Genomic DNA, 21,582 nt, shown 5'->3' with positions numbered 1-21,582 from the left:
CCCTGGGAAAGTGACACTGGAGCAGAGTGGTGAATGATGTGAAGAAACAAGCTGTGAGGTATTTCCAGGCAAAGGGAACAGCATGTATAAAGGCCCTTAGGTGAAAATGTGTTGGATGTGATATGATGAGGAATATCAAAAGGACAGGTTAGCTGACGGAGTGAGAGAGACTCAAGTGGTAGAAGGTACAGTTGGAAAGGCAGCCAGAAGGCAGATCATGGCAGGGCATTGTAGGCCATGGGAAGGACTTGTGATTTTATTTTCATGTTATTGGAAACCTTGATTGATTGATTGATTGACTGGGGGAGGGGATCAGAGAATATTGACATGGGACATAATCTGACTTCCTTTTTCGAAAGAAGTGTGGAAAATAGACTGAGTTGTCAGGAGCCAATTTTAGGCTCTCAGGAAGGAATCCCACACCAAAAAAAATAATCATTTCCTTCTATTTCTTACAAATGAGTGCATTAAAAATAACATTAAGGCAGTTAATGTTTTCATCTTCATCTTGTGATTTCCCTGATGTTACCAAAACATTGTTTCCAATTAACTGATTCTGTCCACAAATATGACATGTTCAGGCACCAGGCACTGGGGCAAACACATGATAGATAGATAGATAGATAGATGATAGATAGATAGATAGATAGATAGATAGATAGATAGATAGATGGATGTAGATTGGGAGATAGATATAGATATCCAAGTGTATAATAGATTCTTGAGTGCAAAAAGTGATAGAGGATGGTATAGATACCAAACCTTTTGGAATAGGTTTCCCAAGAAGGTGGTTGGAAGGTGAGTAGGAGTTGGCTGGGGTGGGATGGGTAGGGAAGCCCAGGAACAGCCATTCCCGAACATGGCACGTCATTCCCAAAGGCATGGCAGCATGAACAGCCAGGTTAAGGAAAAATGTGTCTTCTGGTGTGGCTGAAGCAGAGTTCAGGGATCAGGGAGCACAAGGTTAGAGACAAGGATAAAAAAGTTGAGTACTTGTTGTAAAGAGTCTGGTCCCATATTGAGATTTCTTCTTGCGGGCATTGGAGGATCAGCCAGGATTTATAAGGCAGAGCACGATGACATTTGTGGTTTGGGAAGAAAAGTGGCAGGAAGGTTGAAAGGGGAGGTTTGATGGAAGAGGTTTTCAGAAATAAAATGGATAGGATTTTTTCACCCATTGTTTGGGAGAAGGTGAGGGGAAGGAAGGAGGTAAAAAATGGCTGCAGTTCCTTAGGCATCTGGGAATAACAGGAATGCAGGAAGAGGGTGAATGGGGAGGGGAAGGAAAAGAGTCCATGCTTGGCTGTAACTTGTGCAATACAGCTACGGAATGGAGAGAGAGAGAGAGAGAGAGAGAGGGATGCCCAGTATACAGCTGGCATGGGAGTCTGCACCTCGGAGAGGAAGCTGATTGGAAATGGGTACCTGTTGACTTGAGTCATAGGATGCCTGAAGCCACGGGAAAGATTGAGACCTCTGGGGCGATGGGACCTGGTGCCCCTGTATTTCTAAATATTTATCAATAACGGCTTGCAATGTCTTTCTATTTCTTGGTTTTAGTTTGATATCCTATTTTCACTACCCACTCTTGGAAAATTGTTCAAGAAATACATTTGAGCTAGTTCTAAATCAAATTCCAGCATTTTTCCATCACCCTGGCTTTCTGGTGTGCATATGTCCTAGCTTAATGATAAGACAATGGACTATTATTTAGTGATTTGGAAAACTCTTCAGGTGTTTGTTTGACATTTGTCAGGCTTTAAATTAAAACTCATGTTTCAGTCTCCTTATGTTGTTCTGAGAATTAGTAATAAAAGCTACTCATGATGCACTGAGCACGTGCTATGAGACACACCTTTGGTTAAGTGCCTTTTCTACATGATCTCGTGCCTACGCTGTCACATGAGGTACCTGTCATCATTACCCCCATTTTACAGATGAAGAGATGGAGGCTTTTAAGAACAGCATTGTGTAACTTATGTAAGCTTACTTGTCCAGGAATGGTTCTGTAAAGACTCCCATCCAGGTGAACATTGCTCCAAAACCTGCTTCCAAACACTGTGCTTCTTGCCACCTCTTCCAAAAGACACTTTTCATCTGGAGCTCTAAAAGCGTACTATTGGACAAGGAATACAAAGGCTTATTTATGGAATCCAACCTCTTGCCTTTATTCAGATCATCAAACATACTTAGAGTACAAATAAAGTTTTTAACTATCAGTTGTTTGTTTTAATGTTAGCTGTGGTAAATCATTCACTAATCAGATACTCATTTTCTGACATGATTCTCAGTCATCTCGGGTTTGTTTGATCTTTGTCAAGGATTAAAATACTTCCAAGGTTTTGTCTGGAAGCAGCCAAGATCCAAATATTTGTAATAGTGATCCTGCCTTGGAACCCCACCACGATAGCCCACTGAGTCCCATACGCAGGAGCAGTGTGGTGTAAGAGGTCCAACTGAAGGATCTAGAGTCAGGCAGATGGAAGTGGTAGTCCCAGTGACCCTGCTTGCTACCCCCGAGCTTCTGTTTTCTCATTTGTAAAACCGTGGTAATAACATAGGGTTGACGTGAGGTTTGGATGCAAGTAAAACTTTTAGCATTGCAACTGACACATAGTATGTGGTCCATATAGCTGTTCCTACTAAAGGCTTGAGGAAATACCTCTATGACATTTTGGACTCTTAGAATCTTAAATTCACAAAACATGAGGGAGCTCCATTCAGTCATTCATTTGTTCCTTCATTCATTCACTAAACTCTCCCATGCATGCTGAACTTTGAGTTGGGTACTGGGAACGTAAAAATGAACAAGGTATAAAAGAAGACACAGTCCCTGGTCTCTGGCTGCTCAAACTCTAGACACTACCTAATCCATGCTTTAAATCCACTATCTATTTCCTGGAAGACAATTCATCCTTTGAAACAAGGTGTGGTGGGGCACCTGGGTGGCTCAGTTGGTTGGGCGACTGCCTCTGGCTCAGGTCATGATCCTGGAGTCCCTGGATCGAGTCCTGCATCGGGCTCGCTGCTCGGCGGGGAGTCTGCTTCTCCCTCTGGCCCTCCCCCCTCTCGTGTGCTCTCTCATTCTCTCTGTCTCAAATAAATAAAATCTTTAAAAAAAAAAAAAAACAAGGTGTGGCAAGTCACGCTTGAAGTCTTATAAATGGCACACATAAGAGAGAAAAATCTGTCAGAGAATTTAAGGTCCTTGAAGTGTCCTTGGAGAGACAGCCTCCTGACCCTAAGGAAGGGTTATATTAGGTGTCAGGAATAGACCCCATTACGTTATTGTCGCACTGTAGCCCAAGAGACCAAGAGCCCCTTGTTTAATTGGCAGGCAAAGATGTTGCCAAAGAAAAAACATGATCCCATGAGCTAGAGAGGCAGTCTCAGGACAGGAAGCAAGATGGAGGGGGGCAAACAGCCCAGGAAGAAGGCTCAGGAGAGACAGTTGAGGGTAACACTCTAGAGCACAGACTTCTGCATGAGATAGAGCTCCGAGTTCACATCCTTGGACAATTGCTTGACTTTTTCAAGCCTGATTTCTCATATCTTAAATGTATGGATATTTTAATATATCGTTTTAAGTAGTTGTGACACTATATTTCTAGCGCCTTTACTTATTAGGTTCTACCACATGACATGGCTTCGTGTCCGCCTCATCATCATCCTCATCATCATCTCCAAGTGACAACCAGTCACCCAGTTTCCATATTCGCTTTGAATACTTTTCAGGATTGTTGTCGAAGATAAGATCTAGATGTATATGGGAACACATGAAGTGATGTGAGTTTATGGAATTAATGTATATGGCCATCAAACGAAATATTTGCCCTTTTGTCCATGACAAGGTAGAGCAGTGTGCCAGGACTCTACTAGAACTGTATAAAGCAGAGTGAAGGACAAAGCAGCTGGATGTCCCCCAGGAGCCGCCCATGTCCATGCTGACTCTTTCCCTTTTCCTTGCCAGGCACTTTCTCTTTAAGACCTCCTCGGGGAGCACGCCCCTCTTTAGCAGCTCTTCTCCGGGATACCCTTTGACCTCAGGAACCGTTTACACGCCACCACCCCGCCTGCTGCCCCGGAATACCTTCTCCAGGAAGGCCTTCAAGCTGAAGAAGCCCTCTAAATACTGCAGCTGGAAATGTGCAGCCCTGTCTGCCATCGCCGCAGCCCTCCTCTTGGCGATTCTGCTGGCATATTTCATAGGTAAGTCAGGGCAGCCTGCTCCACGACCCTGGCCTTGAGGAGGTTGGGGCATAGGCCATGGGCTTATGAAGGGAGAAGCCCTCTTTTGTCTGGACAGTTTGCTTGTTGGCTCCTGAAAGATGTAAACAGTGCGTAAGGGATGGGAGCGCTTTTTCTCTCCTGAAATGTATTTAAATCTGATGAACTGCTTTCTCAAGATTCTAAATAATATTTATCAGACGTGTAAGTAAGCATCCCTACTGTATTCTTTCCTGGAGATGAGCTGAAAATTGTTGTTTCTGCAAACCCATCCCTCATTCCCGAAGTAGCCTGCTAGTCTCTTCTGTCACTGGATTTTAACCCAGGTCTGTGCTTGAAAATGCCTGCAACATGGGTTAACTTCAGCCAAAAACTGAATAGAAGAATAGTGACCAGCATGTCTTGGAGCATCTTGATTCAAAGCTAACATCTAGCTAAGTAGCTAGCTTATTTCCAGAGTGTGGAACAGAAACAGGATTGAGAGGTCAGAGCATCCAATCGGGTCTCTGTGTGGAATCAAGTCACCTAGACACAGTGGATCTTGCCCACATCCTCTCCTTTGCTTCTGTCCCTTTAATCTCAACTTGAATTGCACCACAGTCGTGAACCAGGTTCATCTTTCATGCCAGCTGTGCTTCTGGGCACCCAGGATATAACTTAGGGTAGCAGATTGGTGAAGTTGCTGGGGTGTCTTTCTTCCTATGCCAGGGATGTTGGTTTGCATCCATGAGGTGTAGCCCTGTAACTATGGCAAGCAGCAGGTGCCAAGAGCTCGGGGGCAGGGTGCCCCACGCATGTGAGCATCCTGGACTGGCCACAAAGTCTGCTCACAGCTCTTGGCCCCAGCAAAGAGCCCCGGTGTTGCCACTTGTGAACTGAGCTTGCCAATGGCAGAGCTCCTGGCCCAGGCAGAGGCCACAGTGATGTTTGTTCAAGTGCATTTGAAACACTTGATGGTTCCGGCTTGGTTTCAGGGCATCTGTGACAGGCCTCCCCAGATGGGCTGTGCCATGTGGCAAAGCAAGCCTCTAAAACACCAGCAGAAAGAGGCCGACTCCAAAATTCTTCTCAACACTTATGCTGAGGAAAAAGGGCAACCTTGATCATTCTGACTTTGTCCCCTCTCCCTCAGCCATAGGGCTTCCACACCTCCTTCATCCTCAGGCAGCCAGCGTGGTACCTTCCAGAGAAGGAATTGGTTCAGGACTTCCCAGACCATTCTACCCAAGCTTGCCTGATGGTGAGAGTGGGTGACCATGTGGCCCTCGTGATCTGGGGCTCTCCCCAAGGCCATCACAAGCCAAAAACTGATGTGAAGTTTTCACTGTCTCGCATAAGATCGCTATGCTCACCTTAATACAGAAAAATCTGTTTTTACATTCTTTACCAGTCACGTCTCCTAGGAATGCCCTCCAAAAGTGAGAAAAGTGACACTCTGGGGAAAGGTACCATGTTTATCTGGAACTTTGCAAAAGCCTTGGTGCTATAAACCCCAGCCTCACATGGGCACGGAGATCTGACACCCATGTACCCCTAACTTAAAGTCATGCCTGCTTCTCACTTGCTCTTGATGAAGGATGAAGTAATGGATTGACTTGAGGGAGGGGGAAAGGTGTCCACTGCAATCTCAGTCACTTGACATAGAATCTCTTGTGTCATTAGAGGTAGTTTTGTGTACTTCCCCAGGTAACTGTTCAAGGAGGCTTGGTAGAAGTAAATTGAATTGCCTTCAGGGTCTTTGCATGATTTGGCTTTGTGTCAGAAACTTCAAAAAGGGTCCATGAGCTCACTTCTCAGGCTTAATGTTCTGCTGAGCTGGTGGGCACTATGGGGAGCCCAGATACAGAAATTGAGGCACTGCTCACCTCTGCAATACCATCCCCAGTGTACCTTCTACTCCACTTGCCAGAGAGAGATAGATGGCTACTGCCTGATGTACTGAGCTTGATAGTTAAAATATAATAGCTTTCCGTAGGGCGATTACATAAGTGGGAAACCATATAGTGAGAGTTTAATGTTTTAATTGGGTGTGTAACTTGTAAATGATGGATTAGGAAGCATATTTATCCTCTGTCTGGAGGCTACTGGAAGCTGGACCTGAGCATCTTAGGATGGTTTATTAGATTATAATCCATCATTTTCTATTATGTATGCTTTGGGTAAGATTATCCTTTAACTCTGGAGTATTAAAGCATAGTCTATGACTCAAAATGAGTGATGGTAGGGTCCAGTTTCCCTGGAAGTAATGGTAGTGAGTGTGGAGCCAGAGGGCTACTCTCCAGAGGGGACGGCAGCTCTGCAAGCACCATGAGGGGTCATGGGCTTGAATGCTGATCTTGACCCAATGATCCCTTTCTCCTTTGCCTTGACAAAGTTGTTTTCCTTCTGGGTCTTGGTTTCCTAAGTAAAATCTGGAAGCATGATGGTTATTTATGTGCAGAAACTCCAAAGTATGGTGAGCATTAATTAATGTGTATAAATCACTTTGAAGATGAAAAGCAGTATATTATTAATTACAGAGCTGCAGGGGCATAAACAGTGTATTATAAACACAGAGAAAAGTGTTTATAATATAAAATATAAAAGAAAAAATGAGCGCTTGTGCCCACCGAGAAGACAAGCCATCAGGGAAGGACAGAAGGGCAACGTAAAAATTAAAGCCCTCCTGTTAAGGAGACCTGCATTTTTAAGACCTGAGCTCATTCTGGTTCATACATGACTCCGTGTTCCACTAGAACAGGACAAGTCCTGAAACTGAAGCAACAGCCCTGAGATATTTATGGATCGGCACTAGGCTCAGGCCTGCCAGGAGCTGTGACAAATCGGTCAAATTATCTTCCTTGCATGTTCAAACCCGTGAAGAGAAGACTCCAGAAATGAGCAATCTGGACTAGTTCAGCCCCATGACAAGTTCTTCCTTACATGCAGCATGTGAGTGAGTTTGAAAGCAGAAGAAGGTCAACCCTTGTGCACATGGGAAGACGTAGACCTTTGCCAACTCAGGAAAGATCCCCCAGTTCCTCCTGACATAACTGGGGACAAAGAACTTTTATGATGTACTCTTCCATCAGATTCTTCCTATGCCTGGTGCTTCCAGGGTACATAACATCCTGGAATAAATTACTCTGAAAAGCTGCATAAACTCCTAGGGGACCATTTTGTGCATCACTCAGCCCCTGGCCCACGTGGTTCCTAGGGGGTACTGGCTGTGAAATGCAAGAGAGCTTCCCTCTCAGGAAGTGGTCTTACACCCTGGGGCAGCTCAAGCGCTCTCATTGCCTGCAACACCAGAAATCCCTCTAGATCCCTCAGTTCCTGCATCATGTAACCAATATAGCATTTCTCACCTGTTTTATGCCAACTCTACTGTGTTTTTATCCGTCATAGTATACATAACAGTAACTGATTGGCAGCTTTCATTTGCTGAGAACTGTCGGCTTTCTCACTGAAAGCACCTTTATGTAATTATTAAATTTGAACCCTATCCCCAGACCCCACCGTACGCTCCAGCAGAAAATAAAATCGGCTTCTTACAGTCGTTTCACAGAGTTGATGCTGAAGCCCAGAGTTCCTGCAGTCATGTGGCTGGCTAGTTGCAAGGGTAAGACTAGGTCCTTGGTCTCCTGATTACTCTCCTGATTATTTCCAAAGGCTGCATGAGACCTCAGTGATCCCTTTTGTAGCATCAACTCCCTGTATCTGATTTTGTCCTTGTTAACAAGGGAGAATAATTGGTTCCTTTCCTTCCCAAACCATACTCTGATGATTCCCTCAGTGGAGAGAAACCATCTCTCTTCCTCGGGCTCCTAGCCTGCCCTTAGGTTGCTGTTTTCCCAAGCATCTTCTGTTACAGAGGTCAGCAGACATTTTCTGTGCAGAGCCAGATCATAGATGTTTTTGGTTTTGTGGGTTGTGCAATTTCAACCCAGTTGGTCCACTCTGCCGTCCTATGGCAGAAGCAACCATACCCACAGCCATATGTGGCTCTGTTCCGGGAGACTCTAAGTATGGACACTGAGATTCGAATTTTACATACTTTTCCTGTGTCATGAAATATTATTCTTTCGATTTTTTAAAAAACTTTTTAAAATGTAAAACTATTCCTTAGCTCATATGCGGTTCGAAACATACAAACAGGTGGCAGACTGGATTTGGCCCTCGGGCCATGGTTTGCCAACCCCTCTTTGATTATATTACTGTTCTTTTCCTAAAAATACCTTTTCAGAATGTCTCCGTTTTTACAGAAAAAAAAAAGAAAGAAAGAAAGAAAGAAAAGAAAGAAAATCTGCTTTCAGCCTGGCTAAGAGTCCAACCCTCTGTCCCCTGTAAATGGAGCCGGTGATTCTTTTCTGAGGCTGGCAGTCCCACTTCGAAATGAATGATTACACCTGCCTTTCTGAGCCATACCAAAAAGTAGAAAAAGCAAGCCACTTTTCTCTTTGAAAACTTGCCAGGGGATAAAACTGTCCATCCTGATAGGCTTCATGAAACAGTGCCTCAGCTCTTAGGTGGTGTGCAATTGCCTAAAAACTTTGCCAGGTCCTCCCTCATCCTCATCTTCAGTTATCCCAGGCTCCTCTGCAAGATCTCTGCCGGCTTTCAAAGGTGCCTCGGCCCCTGGTGCCTTCTTTATTGGGGTTTCCCAACAGGTTTTAAGGGTGCAGGTTCACTGAAGGGCATCTCTGCCTTCTTGTCCTAGGTTAAGGTTGGATAGATCTAGTTTCCTTAAAAGGCACCAAAGTTCTTCAACAGGCTACCCCACGTCAAGGAAGAAAGACACTTGAGATGGATGACTTCGCTGTTGAAATCCAGATAATCCTAGAAATTCTAAGATGAGAGGCAACACAGTGGTTCACCATGACACGGGACTCAGACCATCACCCATGGGTTAAAGACAATACGGAACATACGCTGAGTTTCTGTCCAAATCTCTTCTCATGGTTGGGAAGGGAAGGGGGTGGAGGGAAAGATAAGAGCATTTATGTCATCCTGAATTAGTTTTTAGCTCCTCAGATCTCTGCCAAACTAAAATACATATATATATTAGAAAGTCACCTTGTCTTTTTTCACTACAGTAATTCCTGCCAAATATGAAATACTGTGTTTTAAGTAAGCTGCTCAACGCTCTGTCTTCTGCCACTCTCACTTTGATCTGGGAAGAACGCGGGCCATCAACATGTCAGGATGTTAAAAGTGTGGTAATTTGGGGTGCTTTCAGTTTCTTTTGAAAACAATGAGAGATTATTTTCTACAGAAACTAAAAGCCTACAATGTATTTAAAGTTACTACACTTGAAAATTGATATGTTGAGACTCCTACTGATGAATCCTGTGTTCAGAGCTGCTATTTTGTGTATTCCCATCTCACTGAACAGAGCAGATTTGGGGAAAACATAAAGAAAATGACAGAAAAATGATGAGAACAGTACACTTACCCGTCATCCTTTGTGAGGATACAGCCTAGGAAAAATTTTGGCCCTCTCATTCAGACTCACAGTCCTTTGACTATCCAGACAGATGCTAAACCTTGACCTCTGCATGAATTTGACATTATGGATTTACCTCCCATTATCTAAAATGCAAAAGGCTGGTGATTAAATATGAACAATCCTGCAAGTAACATTTCCACCCAACTCCCCTGACCCAGATGGTCAAAGCTCGTAGTTAGCCCCCCAGAGAAGAAGAGAGCAGCCCACAAAGAAGTCAGGGGACCCAGTCATGTTGTCAGCTCTGATGTTAGTAACAGACTTTAGATATGCTAATGTGCTCTTAACCAGATAATAAAGTCCTGTCAGCACTGACACACTGGTGAGTCTTCGGCAGTGGGGCTCCCTTTTCATAAGTGCACACCCAATTTCAGAAGATCTGTCAATTTATGGAAAGTGAATTAAGTCATGAGCTAGGTCTCCATCACCTGGCAGCCATGTGACAGCACGTGTATCTCATGTTTGACATTCAGGGACGTTCCTTTACCGAGGCGAGGTATCTTTGCTTTCCGCTGCAAGGCACCTGTCAGAAAACAAGGTAGTCATCCAATACAGGGCTTTCCCACCCTCATGGGCATGCTCCATGGATGAGGAAGAGGAAGCATCTCTTGGTCCTTACTCTGTAGACCATCTTAATGCAAAACCAGGGGAGAGTGAGTAGGTGCTACAACCCCACGCTCCTCAAGGACCACGACAGGGAGTTAGGGCATCAGTATGATCTGCTGGCCCAGGACTTAGTGGCTCCATGGAGCATGTGTTGGGTGAATGCGTATGGAGGGTGCACCACCTTTAACTCACCATTCAGGCCTTTGTCCTGAAATTTTTCTGTGACAGTGATCTCTCCAGCAGTCATCAGTTCAGAAGCAGTAATGGGATGCTATGACATTATTGTGTCTCTCTCCACATGCTCAGTTTTTTTGACTGGATCACTTAGGGTGGTCACCAAGCTCACAGATCCTTTACCTCCCACAGGAAGCCTTTAAATTCCTCATTTCTTAAGTCTTTCATGTGTTTGTTTATTTTTACTTGTTGCATGATTTAGAATTCTGGATACAGCTTCTAATGTACTATAAATAAGTATTATTTCATTCTACGTTTTTAACCCATTACACAACTGCAGAGGCTCTTGCTGTGGTAAATAGAAGAGTACCAGTGGAGGTGCCTGGGTGGCTCAGTCGGTTAAGCGTCTGACTCTTGATCTCTGCTCAGGTCATGATCTCAGTGTTGTGAGATCAAGCCCCTCATTGGGCTCACATATTGAGTTCTCTCTCCCTCTCCCTGTGCCTCTCCCCGCTCTAGAAAGGAAGGAAGGGAGAGCGGGAGGAAAGGAGGGAGGAAAAAGAAGAAAAGGAAAGGAAAGAACCAGCTTGATGTAACGCAAAGCACATGCATGGGCTTTGGTGTCAGAGAGACCTGAGTTCAAATTCCGATATGTATACGTAAAAGCTGTGTGACTTGGGCTTGCAGTTTAATCTCCCTGTACCTTAGTTTCCTTATCCAGAACAGTGGAGTAGCTCCTGCCTTGTAAAGATGTGTCAGGTGTTGACTGAAGTTATATATGTGTACAACTTTTCTTCAAATGCAGTACGTCATCAAGTATGAGCAATGTCATTATTGTACGTATCCCCAAAGTACTGAGAAGTACTTAACATTTATAGTTTTTATTTTGTAGTTTTGGAAAGAGGTAGCCACAGACCACTTGGAATGATATACAACCATGTGAATAGATGGGTCCATGGTCAGACCGGCAGACCAGCGTGCTGCCTGACCAGCCACGATTATACAGAAACACCAGTTTCTGGTTTCAGAGAGATAAAAAGGTGAAAACCTCTGAGTTTTAGCATCAGTGAAGTGTGGTGGTACCTGGCACACAGTAGAAGCTTATTATGATGATTGTATTGGCTACCACACTCCTCGACCAGGCCCATCGCAAGGTATAAACCAGGTTCTTCGATCATTGTATCTCCAGAACAGTGCCTAACACCTTGTAAGCATCAATAAATATCTTTTGAATTAGTAAGTGCTGATTAGGGTTAGGGCTGAGCTGGATCATTTGTTGACAACCTTATCAAGTACCCAGAATCCTCGATCCCTAATTTCACTGGTACCCTCATGTAAAGGGAAGTTTCTGGTTCCCTGACGTTGTAACTGCCTCTGTTCCCAAATTGCATTTCCAAGTTAGAAAGCATTTAGGCAACGGAACAGTTAGGGGGGATGTGTAAGCACCACATTTAAGCCCTCTAGCAGGAATCTGTGATTCCCTGAAATCGAGAGAGCTAGCTGAGTGAAACTGGGAAGTGTTTGTGTCTGGCATAAGGCCACCATTTGGCACTCATATTACAAAAGTATAGCAGAATTTAGTTGGAGTTCAAGGTGAAGAAGCAAATAATGGCATAAATCTGAAAGTCTGTTGGCTGCTTCCCTGTAAATGAGGATGTGCTAAGAAATGAAGCAATTGCTACAAGGCACCAAATAGAGAAAAGGACTATTATGTGGTGAATTAGGTCTGTGTACACAAGCCATGCAGAATCTTTTGTGCTCTGAAATGCCCTCCTTAGCTGTGTAGCTTCATACATGACAGAAATTTGACCCCTAAGTGAACTTTTAGAACATTCGTATTTTTCTTAAGGTCACCTTAAATCATACTTCTTGTGCCCTTTATTGAAAATTCCTTTCTAGAAAATTCACATTTTGATTGTTAAGAATAGACACTCAGAATTTTTGCCTGAGACCTTTTCTCATCAAATAAATCATTTATTAAATTGATGTCTCATATTAAGATCCTCTGCATTAGGAGAGCAAATGGTCCATCAACTACATTAACATATTTAATATTACCATAAAAGAGAGGATAATGCATTGCATGTTCCACTAATTTCATTTTTTTATTATCAACTTCTAGCTTTAAATAAATATGTAAATATCAGAATGTCTCAGAAAATACAGCAGTCCTCAGCTACATGTTGATAAGAAAAGAGTTTTGCCGAAGAAAATATTGTCCTCCCTTCTTGGAAAGAGAAGTTTATATGATACATAATATGTATCATCTTTCAAAGGCTTTTTTCTTTTCCCCTAAAAACCAAAGGGAGGATGAGCTTTGCCTCCAATTTTTGCCTTTCTTTCATCATGACTTGCTTCACAGCTGTTAGGGAAGGCCCTTCCCTTGGGATGGGTTTTCAGTGGAGTTAGGTCATTTGTGGGAAGATTTGTGCAAACATGTTTGGCACTCCCCTAGGGACTCTGATCTTTATAAAAGAAAGGCATATTACCTTGCTTTTGCCTTTGCGGTCATGATGCAATCCTATCAGTTTGCTTACTTATATTACACCATGAGCGTTTTAGAGGCACGTTAATGAAGTTTAGATTAGACTTGCTTATATTCCACAGGGAGAAGTAAGTGGCAGTGTGTCAAATACATTCTGCTCTTCAGGCCATGATAAACAAGATGACATCTTGCAAAGAAGTTTGGTGCGCCTTTGAATTAAAAGCGTTGTTGAAACTGGTTTTAAGGCTACCTTATGCCCCACATTTTACAAACCTAGACCACTAGGGCATTCACTGAATTAGAGTTCATGTGTTTAAACTTTCTTTTAATAAGAAGTTTAGTATACTTCCTTGACAAAGTTCTCTCTTCTCTTGAGAGAATTGTAGGTTAAAGATGTTTTTCCCCCATGAAGAATCTTTGTGCAACTTTGTATATTCATATAATGTATTTTTTATTAATTTAAAATATGTTAAATCTATTAATTTTATGTTTTTCCATTGCACAAGAAATGTTCTTTAGGCAAGTGATTGGCTGGTCACATTATATGCTGGAACCTGCTGACCAGCCTCAGAATCTAGGACGTTTTTACTCAAAATTTTTTCCTAGACCTAGGGTCTCATAAGCAACCCCATAAAATAGTACACTTAATAGGAAAGCCGAGAGAGCCTAGGTAAGTTATGTTTTGCATAAACGACCTGTGCCATGATGTTAAGACATTTGCATTTCATTTTTCCCAGACCCATCAGGGAACAGAAGCTTTTATACTAAAAAGCTTTTTATTAACTCATCGGCATGAACAAATGGTCAGCCATCCTTTTCTTCCCCCTAGAAATGTGAAGTGGTCTAACCATTACATAATAAGAAATTGAGGAGATTTGTGTCTATTTTTAGCCAGTTTGTTTTTGTCAAATGAAGGCATTATCTCCTCCTGAATTTACTTTAAAAACTGTAAAGCTTCTCAAACAAAGAAGCTTGCCTGTGATTAGCTTATACTTCTAAGGAACACAGCAGTGAAGAGCCAAAAAAAAAAAAAAAAAAAAAAAAAAAATGTATACCAAAAAAAATGGGTTGAAGTTAAGACAAAAAGTAAAGGAAAAGGCGTCAGAAGCTGTGAACAGAGTAATTAGAAATGCTCGTGGGTAGTGCCAGCTATGAGATGCCATCCACTAAGCAGGATAAAACATGGAACAATTAGAAGACACCAGAATGGGGGGAAAGTGACACCCAGCACATCAAATGACACATAATCTTCTGCATGATTTCTTGAGCCAATAAATCCAACCAAGGTAATGAGATGAAAAGCAATCCTTGAGAATTGCTTGGAGGTGCTGTTTCACCCCCTCATCTTACATCATTAAACTTTCGGTTCCCTCATGAACTACTTAGATAAATAACAGTGGACAGCTCAACATTTATCCAAATAAACCAGAAAGCCACCATGATAAAGGAAATTGAATTTATAGACACAGCAGGCCCTTGCCTAATAGATGAGAGTAATGTGTCTAATGTTGAACATCCATCTATATTTCAAATACAGTGTATCTTGGGGGGGGGCATGAAAATCACCTCCTACAAAATCATTTCTCACTAAGGTTAGTTTATCTCCTGTTAGGTCTAATTGATACTCATGTAATTCCACTATAGTCTTTGCTACTACAAATGATATAATAGAAGGAAAGAATGAATATGCCTTTTGGCTCCCAGGGGAGCATTGAAAGTTAGGCTTAGAAAAATCACCTTTGTCTTCAGATGTATTGTCTTTAGAATGACCCTTGAAGCCAGGAAGCAAGTATATTTGTTTTTTAATCAAGTGAGGGCATTCACGAAAGTCTTCTATTCGGTCTTGATCAGAAATGGACAGGAGGGAGGAGAATTATTTTATACTACATCCTTTCTCTGCCTTATTTTCCTGTCTTCGTGGCATAAAGGAAGGTCCGGTAGGAATATCTGAGACCTGACAGTTTTAACTCCCAACCAAATTCAATGGACTTACGAACTTCTAACATTTGGAAAGGTTTCCTAATTCCTAATTGGGCATGTGTTGGTCTCAGATAGGACATGGGTTTGCCCAGGCTGATAGCAACTTACTACTCACCCAAGTCTGGAGGTGGGGGGGGGGGGGGGGGAGTGGGGCAGTGAAAGGGAAGGGTCAGGAGGTCAGCCCCCCTATTTAGTATGTGTGTGAGTAGTGCTCCCGCACCACTGCTCCCACAGATCCTGCCCCAAATGTTCTGGGCAGGAACAGTCTTCAATATGGGTACATTTTTTTAAACCACTTTTTTTAAAAGATCTTATTTATTTATTTGGCAGAGAGAGTGCGCACGCACAAACAGGGGGAGCAGGAGAGGGAGAAGCAGGCTCCCCGTGGAGCAGGGCGCCCGAGGCGGGGCTCGATCCCAGGACGCTGGGATCGTGACCTGAGCCGGAGGCAGACGCTTAACTGACTGAGCCACCCAGGCGCCCCATGTGTGTACGTTCTAATGAAACGTTTTGATGGGTACGTTTGGTCTGACTGGAAGGAAACCAGCTTCCAGCCCTGCTTCCAAAGGTTTAGTCTCACACGGTGCTTGTTTGCATCCACACAGATGTGGACGTTGCTGCTTCTTCCCCTCCCCGCCCCTCCTATACGGTCTACCGTTCAGTATCCTTAGAGCAAGTCCAGATTTATCCTGCTCTGTCCGGTTTAATTTTTTAAAAGGAATATACGTACATTACCGTTCATTTAATGTTAGACTTTTAAAACTGTACTGGTGTGCCGACGGCAACTTTATCCCACTTCTTGTCCTCCTGACCTCCGCCTCTCCGCCTTGGCTCTTTAGGTGGGGGGTGGTCAGGGCAAAAGTGTACCCAAGGGCTCGTGGTCTTGGCCCTGTCTGGAAGAAAATATCTCTATTTCTTTTGTGGGGATGCGGATGCTGATTGCATGGTATTTTATTCTTCTCTTCAAAACTGACAGGAATTAAGCCTTTGGAAAGGTCAGCTGACCCAGCAGTGCTCTCTGTATTGTAGTGAAATACCAATGGCTTGTTTTAATGTCAGAGGCAAATTGGAGAGTGGACCCGACTGAAGTATCTGTGACTAAATTTGTCCTGAAGGAGGAAAAAGAATTGTGTGTTACGTTCGCATGACTAAGGGGTTTATTAAACAAGCTGTTGTGCACCCCACCCAGGGAGAAGGCTGTCAGAACATGAAGGGGAAAAAAGAGAGAGAGGGAGAGATCACACGGAAGCCAAGCCTGAACGCTTCTCCTAACTGCATGTCTGAGGACCTTGGCTAATTTGCCCACGCCCCTTGTAATTCTTTCTTGATCACACACTACTGCTGCCTCACCCTGACCAAAAACTTTCCTGTGCCTCTGTTTCCCGCAGTAGCATGAGACAAAATGACAGAACACGCCAAAAAATCTGGCTCATGGGGAAGATACCCAGAGTGGCCCCAGTTGGCTCTGGGCTTGTGGCTGCACCCTTCACCACCCAATTACCAGGTCAAATGGACAGCAGGGGTTTTCTTTGCAGGGCTAGTCCGACATCTCTTTCGGTGGAAACATAGAGAAGGACTCCAGACATGAAAAGTGATTAGGTGTGCATTGCAAAACAATAGAGAAGATTCTTCACATTGTGTAAATGCTGTCACATTTTGGCTGATTTTCATTCGTGTGATAGGCCAAGGAGGGTGCAGACCCTAATGGCAGATAACCTTCATTGATGCCGAGGGGGAAACAAGTATCACGAGAAAAAGCAAGTGTGCACAGGGACAAAAATACAGGCAGGCATTCCTTTCAGTAACTATAGCATGTATGGTGTGTGTGTTTTTTTCCTGGGCATATAAAAGGAGAAGGGGGCCCAATGAATGATGAGAGACAATTACACTTTCCACTGGCTTCTATAGAACCAGAAGGAACCACATGTTCACCATTGGCCTAGTGAAGAAATGGAAGCTCAGACTTCGTGGTCAGCTCAGAAAATCCTCTGACTTAGATTAAGCCAGTTCTTATTTTTCCACTGGAGGATGAGGCTACAGGTTTAGCCCGTCTCTTCACACTTCTGTCCTCAGCATCTTCAGAGACACTATCCATTTATCTTTGAAAACTAGAGAAAAGAACATGGTGTGAGAGGAGGGAGTAAAACCAGTGGCCCAGGGAAAGATGACTGGGAAGCCGGATGGGGAGGGACTTAAAATCTCCACCCTGAGCCACGTGCTCATGGCAGAGTCCCGAGGTTCTAGCCACCAGGGTGACCGGGGAGGGGGGGGGGACCCTGGTGTCTTGACTGAAGGCTTGCCACATATGCAGAAAGGTTCCCTGCATCGAAAAGAATTTTTGATTTGGGGCTTTAATGCCTTTTGAAAGCGCATCAGGAGTAACACTGACATGCCCTCGCCACAGCCTTGGAATCCTAAAATAAATAATAGAAAAATTGTGATTTAAAATATAATTCCAAATACTAACTGGGCCCCGCTGCCTAGATGAGTAATAAGCTTCAATAAATGTGTGACAGGCACAAGGCTCTTCAGTATGAAGAGTAGTGAGGCCTCAGAAATAGAAATAGGTTTTTCATTACATGAGGGATTATGTTCAGCCTGACTGTGGAGCCTGTTCTCGGGGCCACAGCTGCATCTTCTGCCTGCAGACGTATTAACGGGTAATAGTAAAGCGGGCCCGCACAGCCTGAGACGGCGATTTGTTTTAGGGAAGGGAGAAAGGTCGCTTTCTCCCACTTAAGTCAGGATTAGCATTGTTTACTACACACTTTCCCTTAAACTTCTATTCGTCTGCGCTAATGAGCTGCAATTGGAGTCAGGTTCCACCTGGGTGCCTGCTCAAATCTGCAAGGAAGCCAGGGGTGGAGAAGTCGGCGTGGTTTGGGGTGCTGGTGGTTGCTATCTTATTTTGACCCACGTATGCACACCAACACACACGAGTATCCTTCGCTTTGAAGATCGTACAAAGTTTTATTGTTTAATTTCAAGCAAACTCAGCTATTCCTTTGAGGCTTTCCTAATATAGGAACTCAAAGTCAGCCCAGGCACACTCTGGCCTCGCTTCTTTTCGGGCCTGAGATGTGGGTGTCAGGAAACTGAATTGGGCCCACCCTGCCCCTTTGCAGCCAAGGAAACTATGGGGTCTTGGGAGATGAGTTTCAGGAGGAGTTTGAGAAAGGTTTGGGGGCTTGGGTGTAGAAGGGCACCCATGATGAGGAGAGTTGATTTCAATTTGAAATAGGTTTTCTTTGGCACATGTTATTGACACAGAATTCCCAGCCTCTGTTCCTTCTTGACCTGAATAATGACTCATTGAAACTTCATACTTCCAGCTTCATTGTTTGCCTGGATCAGGGAACCTGATTTCTGGGTGTGGTGGTTCCTCATTGTAGGGGCCAGCTGGGCATTGGAGAAGTCCCGTGAAGAAAGCCCTGGATTTGGCTTGGCTAGGTTGCCATTCCAGCCCTTAGTAACTGCGTGCTTTGGGGAAAGTCAATTTAATGCCCTCAGCCTCATTTTTCTCAACTGTAAGAAATGATTGATAACAGTTATGATGATGACCGTACCTTTATCATAGTCTTCCTATGTGACATTTAAAGCAGATATTGATATCTATTAATACTCGTGCTATTTGTGCATTCATCCAAAAGAAAAAATACACAGACGCTAAGGTGCAATTTAGGAATTAGGCTATTGAAGTTCAGAAAAGGGAGAAACTCCAAAGGACTGGAGGAGCTGAGGATGACTGGGTGGATGCAGTTCCAGGCCCACCCAGCCCTGGAAGGGATGGAGAGAAATGGAAGTGGGAATGGGTTGAGAAGCATTTGTAGGCAGCAGGGTAGGGGAGAGGCCAGAATTAACAGGATATGGTGCAGGGGAGTTGAGGGGCTCAGCCGGTGAGGAGAGAGCTGCCTAGTGAAGAGCGGTGGAAAATAGGAGGTAAGGTAGAGCAGGACCAGATGATGGATGGCCTGGAAGTCTGGCAGAAGGTTTAACTTGATTAGTTTGGCTATAGGGAGGTACTTAAAGTTCATAAGCAGGAATGTAACATAAAATTACGACATGCTATCGTGTCAGTTACCTAGCAGATGCTCCATAAATATTTATTTGCTAATTGATTGAGGATTCAGGATAGACTGGGAAATGGGACAGAAGACAGGGAGACTTATCCAAAGGCTCTGACCATAATCAGTGGGTATTTGAATTGGTGAGGGCCTGGATTAGAAGCGGAGCCATGGAAACAGAGAAAAAGAGTGAATCTGTGAGAGAGTCCTTCCAAAGAAGAAAAGGCAGATTTGTGATATGCTCTGTATTGTGTTGACTGTGGAGATGAAGAAAACAGAAGTATCTGATATGTCCTTCAGGTTTCTAACCGGATCTATAGAGGAGTAGTGTCAAGAATGGTGAACTGAAAAATTAAAAATTAACCCCCCATCTTTAAATCACTACACACTTTTCTAAAAGCATGGTTGGCCCAAACATTTTTTTTATTGGCGTGTAATTCTACCAGCCCTGGCAAGAAGCCTTTCTTTTTTTTAAATGCACTCAGTAAATCTCTGCGCGGTTTCTTTATTATGAGAGGGCCCTTTGATCCAATAAAACCCATCAAGACCCCTTCTGAGGCATTCACTCTGGATTTTGTATGAAAGTCTGTGGAGAAAAAGGAGAGCAGAACTGGGTTAAAACTGAACTCTAAAAGGCTAGCGAAATGCCTCCATAACAGTGCTCATACATAGTGCAAATTTCGTGAACCAAAAAGAGGCATCAGGATATACGTTGAAACTCAGCATACCCACTTATAAATAGAAAAGCACGCTCCAGGACTTGAAGGTCCTTGCCTAACAAATGCAGAATATGGTTCCGGGAGTCTGTACCATTGCCCTTTTTGATTTGGGGCAGTGAAGCTTACAAATGAAAATCTTCAAAGAAGAAAGTTGCCTTTTGATCAGCTGGTTAGAGGCAGGTTTGAAATTATGATAAATCTGCTGCATATTCACTGTATGAGCAGGTTTCAACTCTAATGCAGTTGCCTGTGTCTCTGCAAATGAGGCTGCCTCACTGTACCCAGGCTGACGGGTCAGATGGATGAAGTCGGCTTGTGGGTTTATGGATCCAGGCAGAGAGGGCCAGACATCAGGGAACCCGCCTGCGCCCTCCTCCCCCCTGCCCTCCCTCTGCACCACGCCAAAGTCTCCATTTATTTTCTATGCTTTAACAATTGGCTGAAGTGCATGAAATACCCTCTCAGACGCTAGGTGCCCAGAGTACAGTATAAAACAGTGTGCTTACCTGGGGAATTTTAGAGTTAGCTTCCAAACTAACCAAGAGAATTTAGGCCCCAGAGGCATTATCTGGATTGACTGTGTGGATGAGCTTCACTTTAGTAGATAATTATGTCTCTGTGCTTTCTTTTTCTCCCTGTCCTACTTCTCACCTCTTCTGGTCTCCTTTCTGCTGCAAGGGAGTGGGAGGTAAGGCTCAGGCACAAGGCTGGACATCCCATTCTTGTCCAGTTTTTGACCCCAAGCCATGGTGCTGGTCTTTAGGGACTCCTAAATCAGCAACCATTTTCCAGGCTCGGTTGGGTTAGGACAGATGTCAGATCTTCGCCTTCTCCACATCACCCCACGAGAGGCAATACCATGGTGCTCTCATGAGCCCACCCTTAAAGCCTTTGGAGTCCTCCTGCACCCTCCCCAGGGAGGGAGATGGGGGGTCGGATATCATGCTTATGTGATGATTAGTTGTGGGGTGCATCCCCAACATGTCCATAGCTCAATCATAAATGTGGAGAGTTACTTTAAATGGCACTTAAATTTAGTCGACTTATCAGCCAGTTAGAATAATCACAAGATCATATGACATTATTGTCTAATAGCATTCCTGTAGCTGGTGACACTCTGAAAGCCTCTTTAAAAGAGAAAGGAACCTGCTCTTAGGACTAAAAGATTGGTTGAGAGTTGTAAGACATCCAGGAGAAGTTTAAAGTGGAGTTTGGAACAGAGTGAACAGGCTCTTAACCATGGGTAAAATTGTAAGAGAACATCTTACACTATTCTTGCAAACCAACTTGTCATTTCTCAAGTGTATAATGAAATAATGTGTATGAATATTTTCATGCAGAACAGCCTTTCTTCCAAGTTTTGCCCTCTTCAGTGCTTCATGGTACATACAACAGAGTCTTTTACAATGGTGTTTTACAATCTCCAGACCAAGGGCTCCCAAAAAGGTCCTGAGAGAAGTGTAAATGGGTAGCAACTGTCTCTAAGACTGTGTTTTTATAAATAAATGATGAAGGATAAGGAGGGATGTTCATGGGGGAAGAACCCTCTAAAAATCATTGGGAGTAGTGGAGAACGAAAGTAAAATGCAAATGATCCTATTCTGCAGCTACACCAATTAGCAGATCTTTTATAGTCTGGGTGTGTGAGATGAGCCGAGGGCTTTGCAAATGCTGCCCGTGTAGCAGGAGGGATGCCCTTCTGTATTCAAGTCGGGGGTGTGTCTAGAAAACAGGGATGAGACTCCTTCTTGGGCTCCACTTCCTTTTCATAACTGTTCTCCCCGTGATCCTTTTTGCTGTAATAGCGCTTTGTGTGAAAAGGATGGATTGGAACCCGCTAGG

At 43.8% G+C, this 21,582-nt stretch overlaps 1 protein-coding gene across 5 annotated transcripts in view; it reads left to right on the top strand.

The window, feature by feature from the left end:
* TENM2 (teneurin transmembrane protein 2) overlaps nucleotides 1-21,582 on the top strand; it is a 1,506,090-nt gene that overhangs the window by 1,239,023 nt on the left and 245,485 nt on the right. For all 5 annotated transcript variants that reach the window (XM_073890196.1, XM_073890205.1, XM_025867075.2 and 2 more), the window contains one exon: nucleotides 3,971-4,209. In XM_073890196.1, coding sequence (XP_073746297.1) covers nucleotides 3,971-4,209 — 239 coding nt within the window. The remainder of the gene's footprint in view (nucleotides 1-3,970; nucleotides 4,210-21,582) is intronic.

Source organism: Callorhinus ursinus, unplaced genomic scaffold (assembly GCF_003265705.2).
Source record: "Callorhinus ursinus isolate GAN/ISIS: 27379988/994484 unplaced genomic scaffold, GSC_fseal_2.0 scaffold3, whole genome shotgun sequence".
Taxonomy (NCBI): domain Eukaryota; kingdom Metazoa; phylum Chordata; class Mammalia; order Carnivora; family Otariidae; genus Callorhinus; species Callorhinus ursinus.
This window is presented reverse-complemented; position numbering and strand designations above follow the sequence as displayed.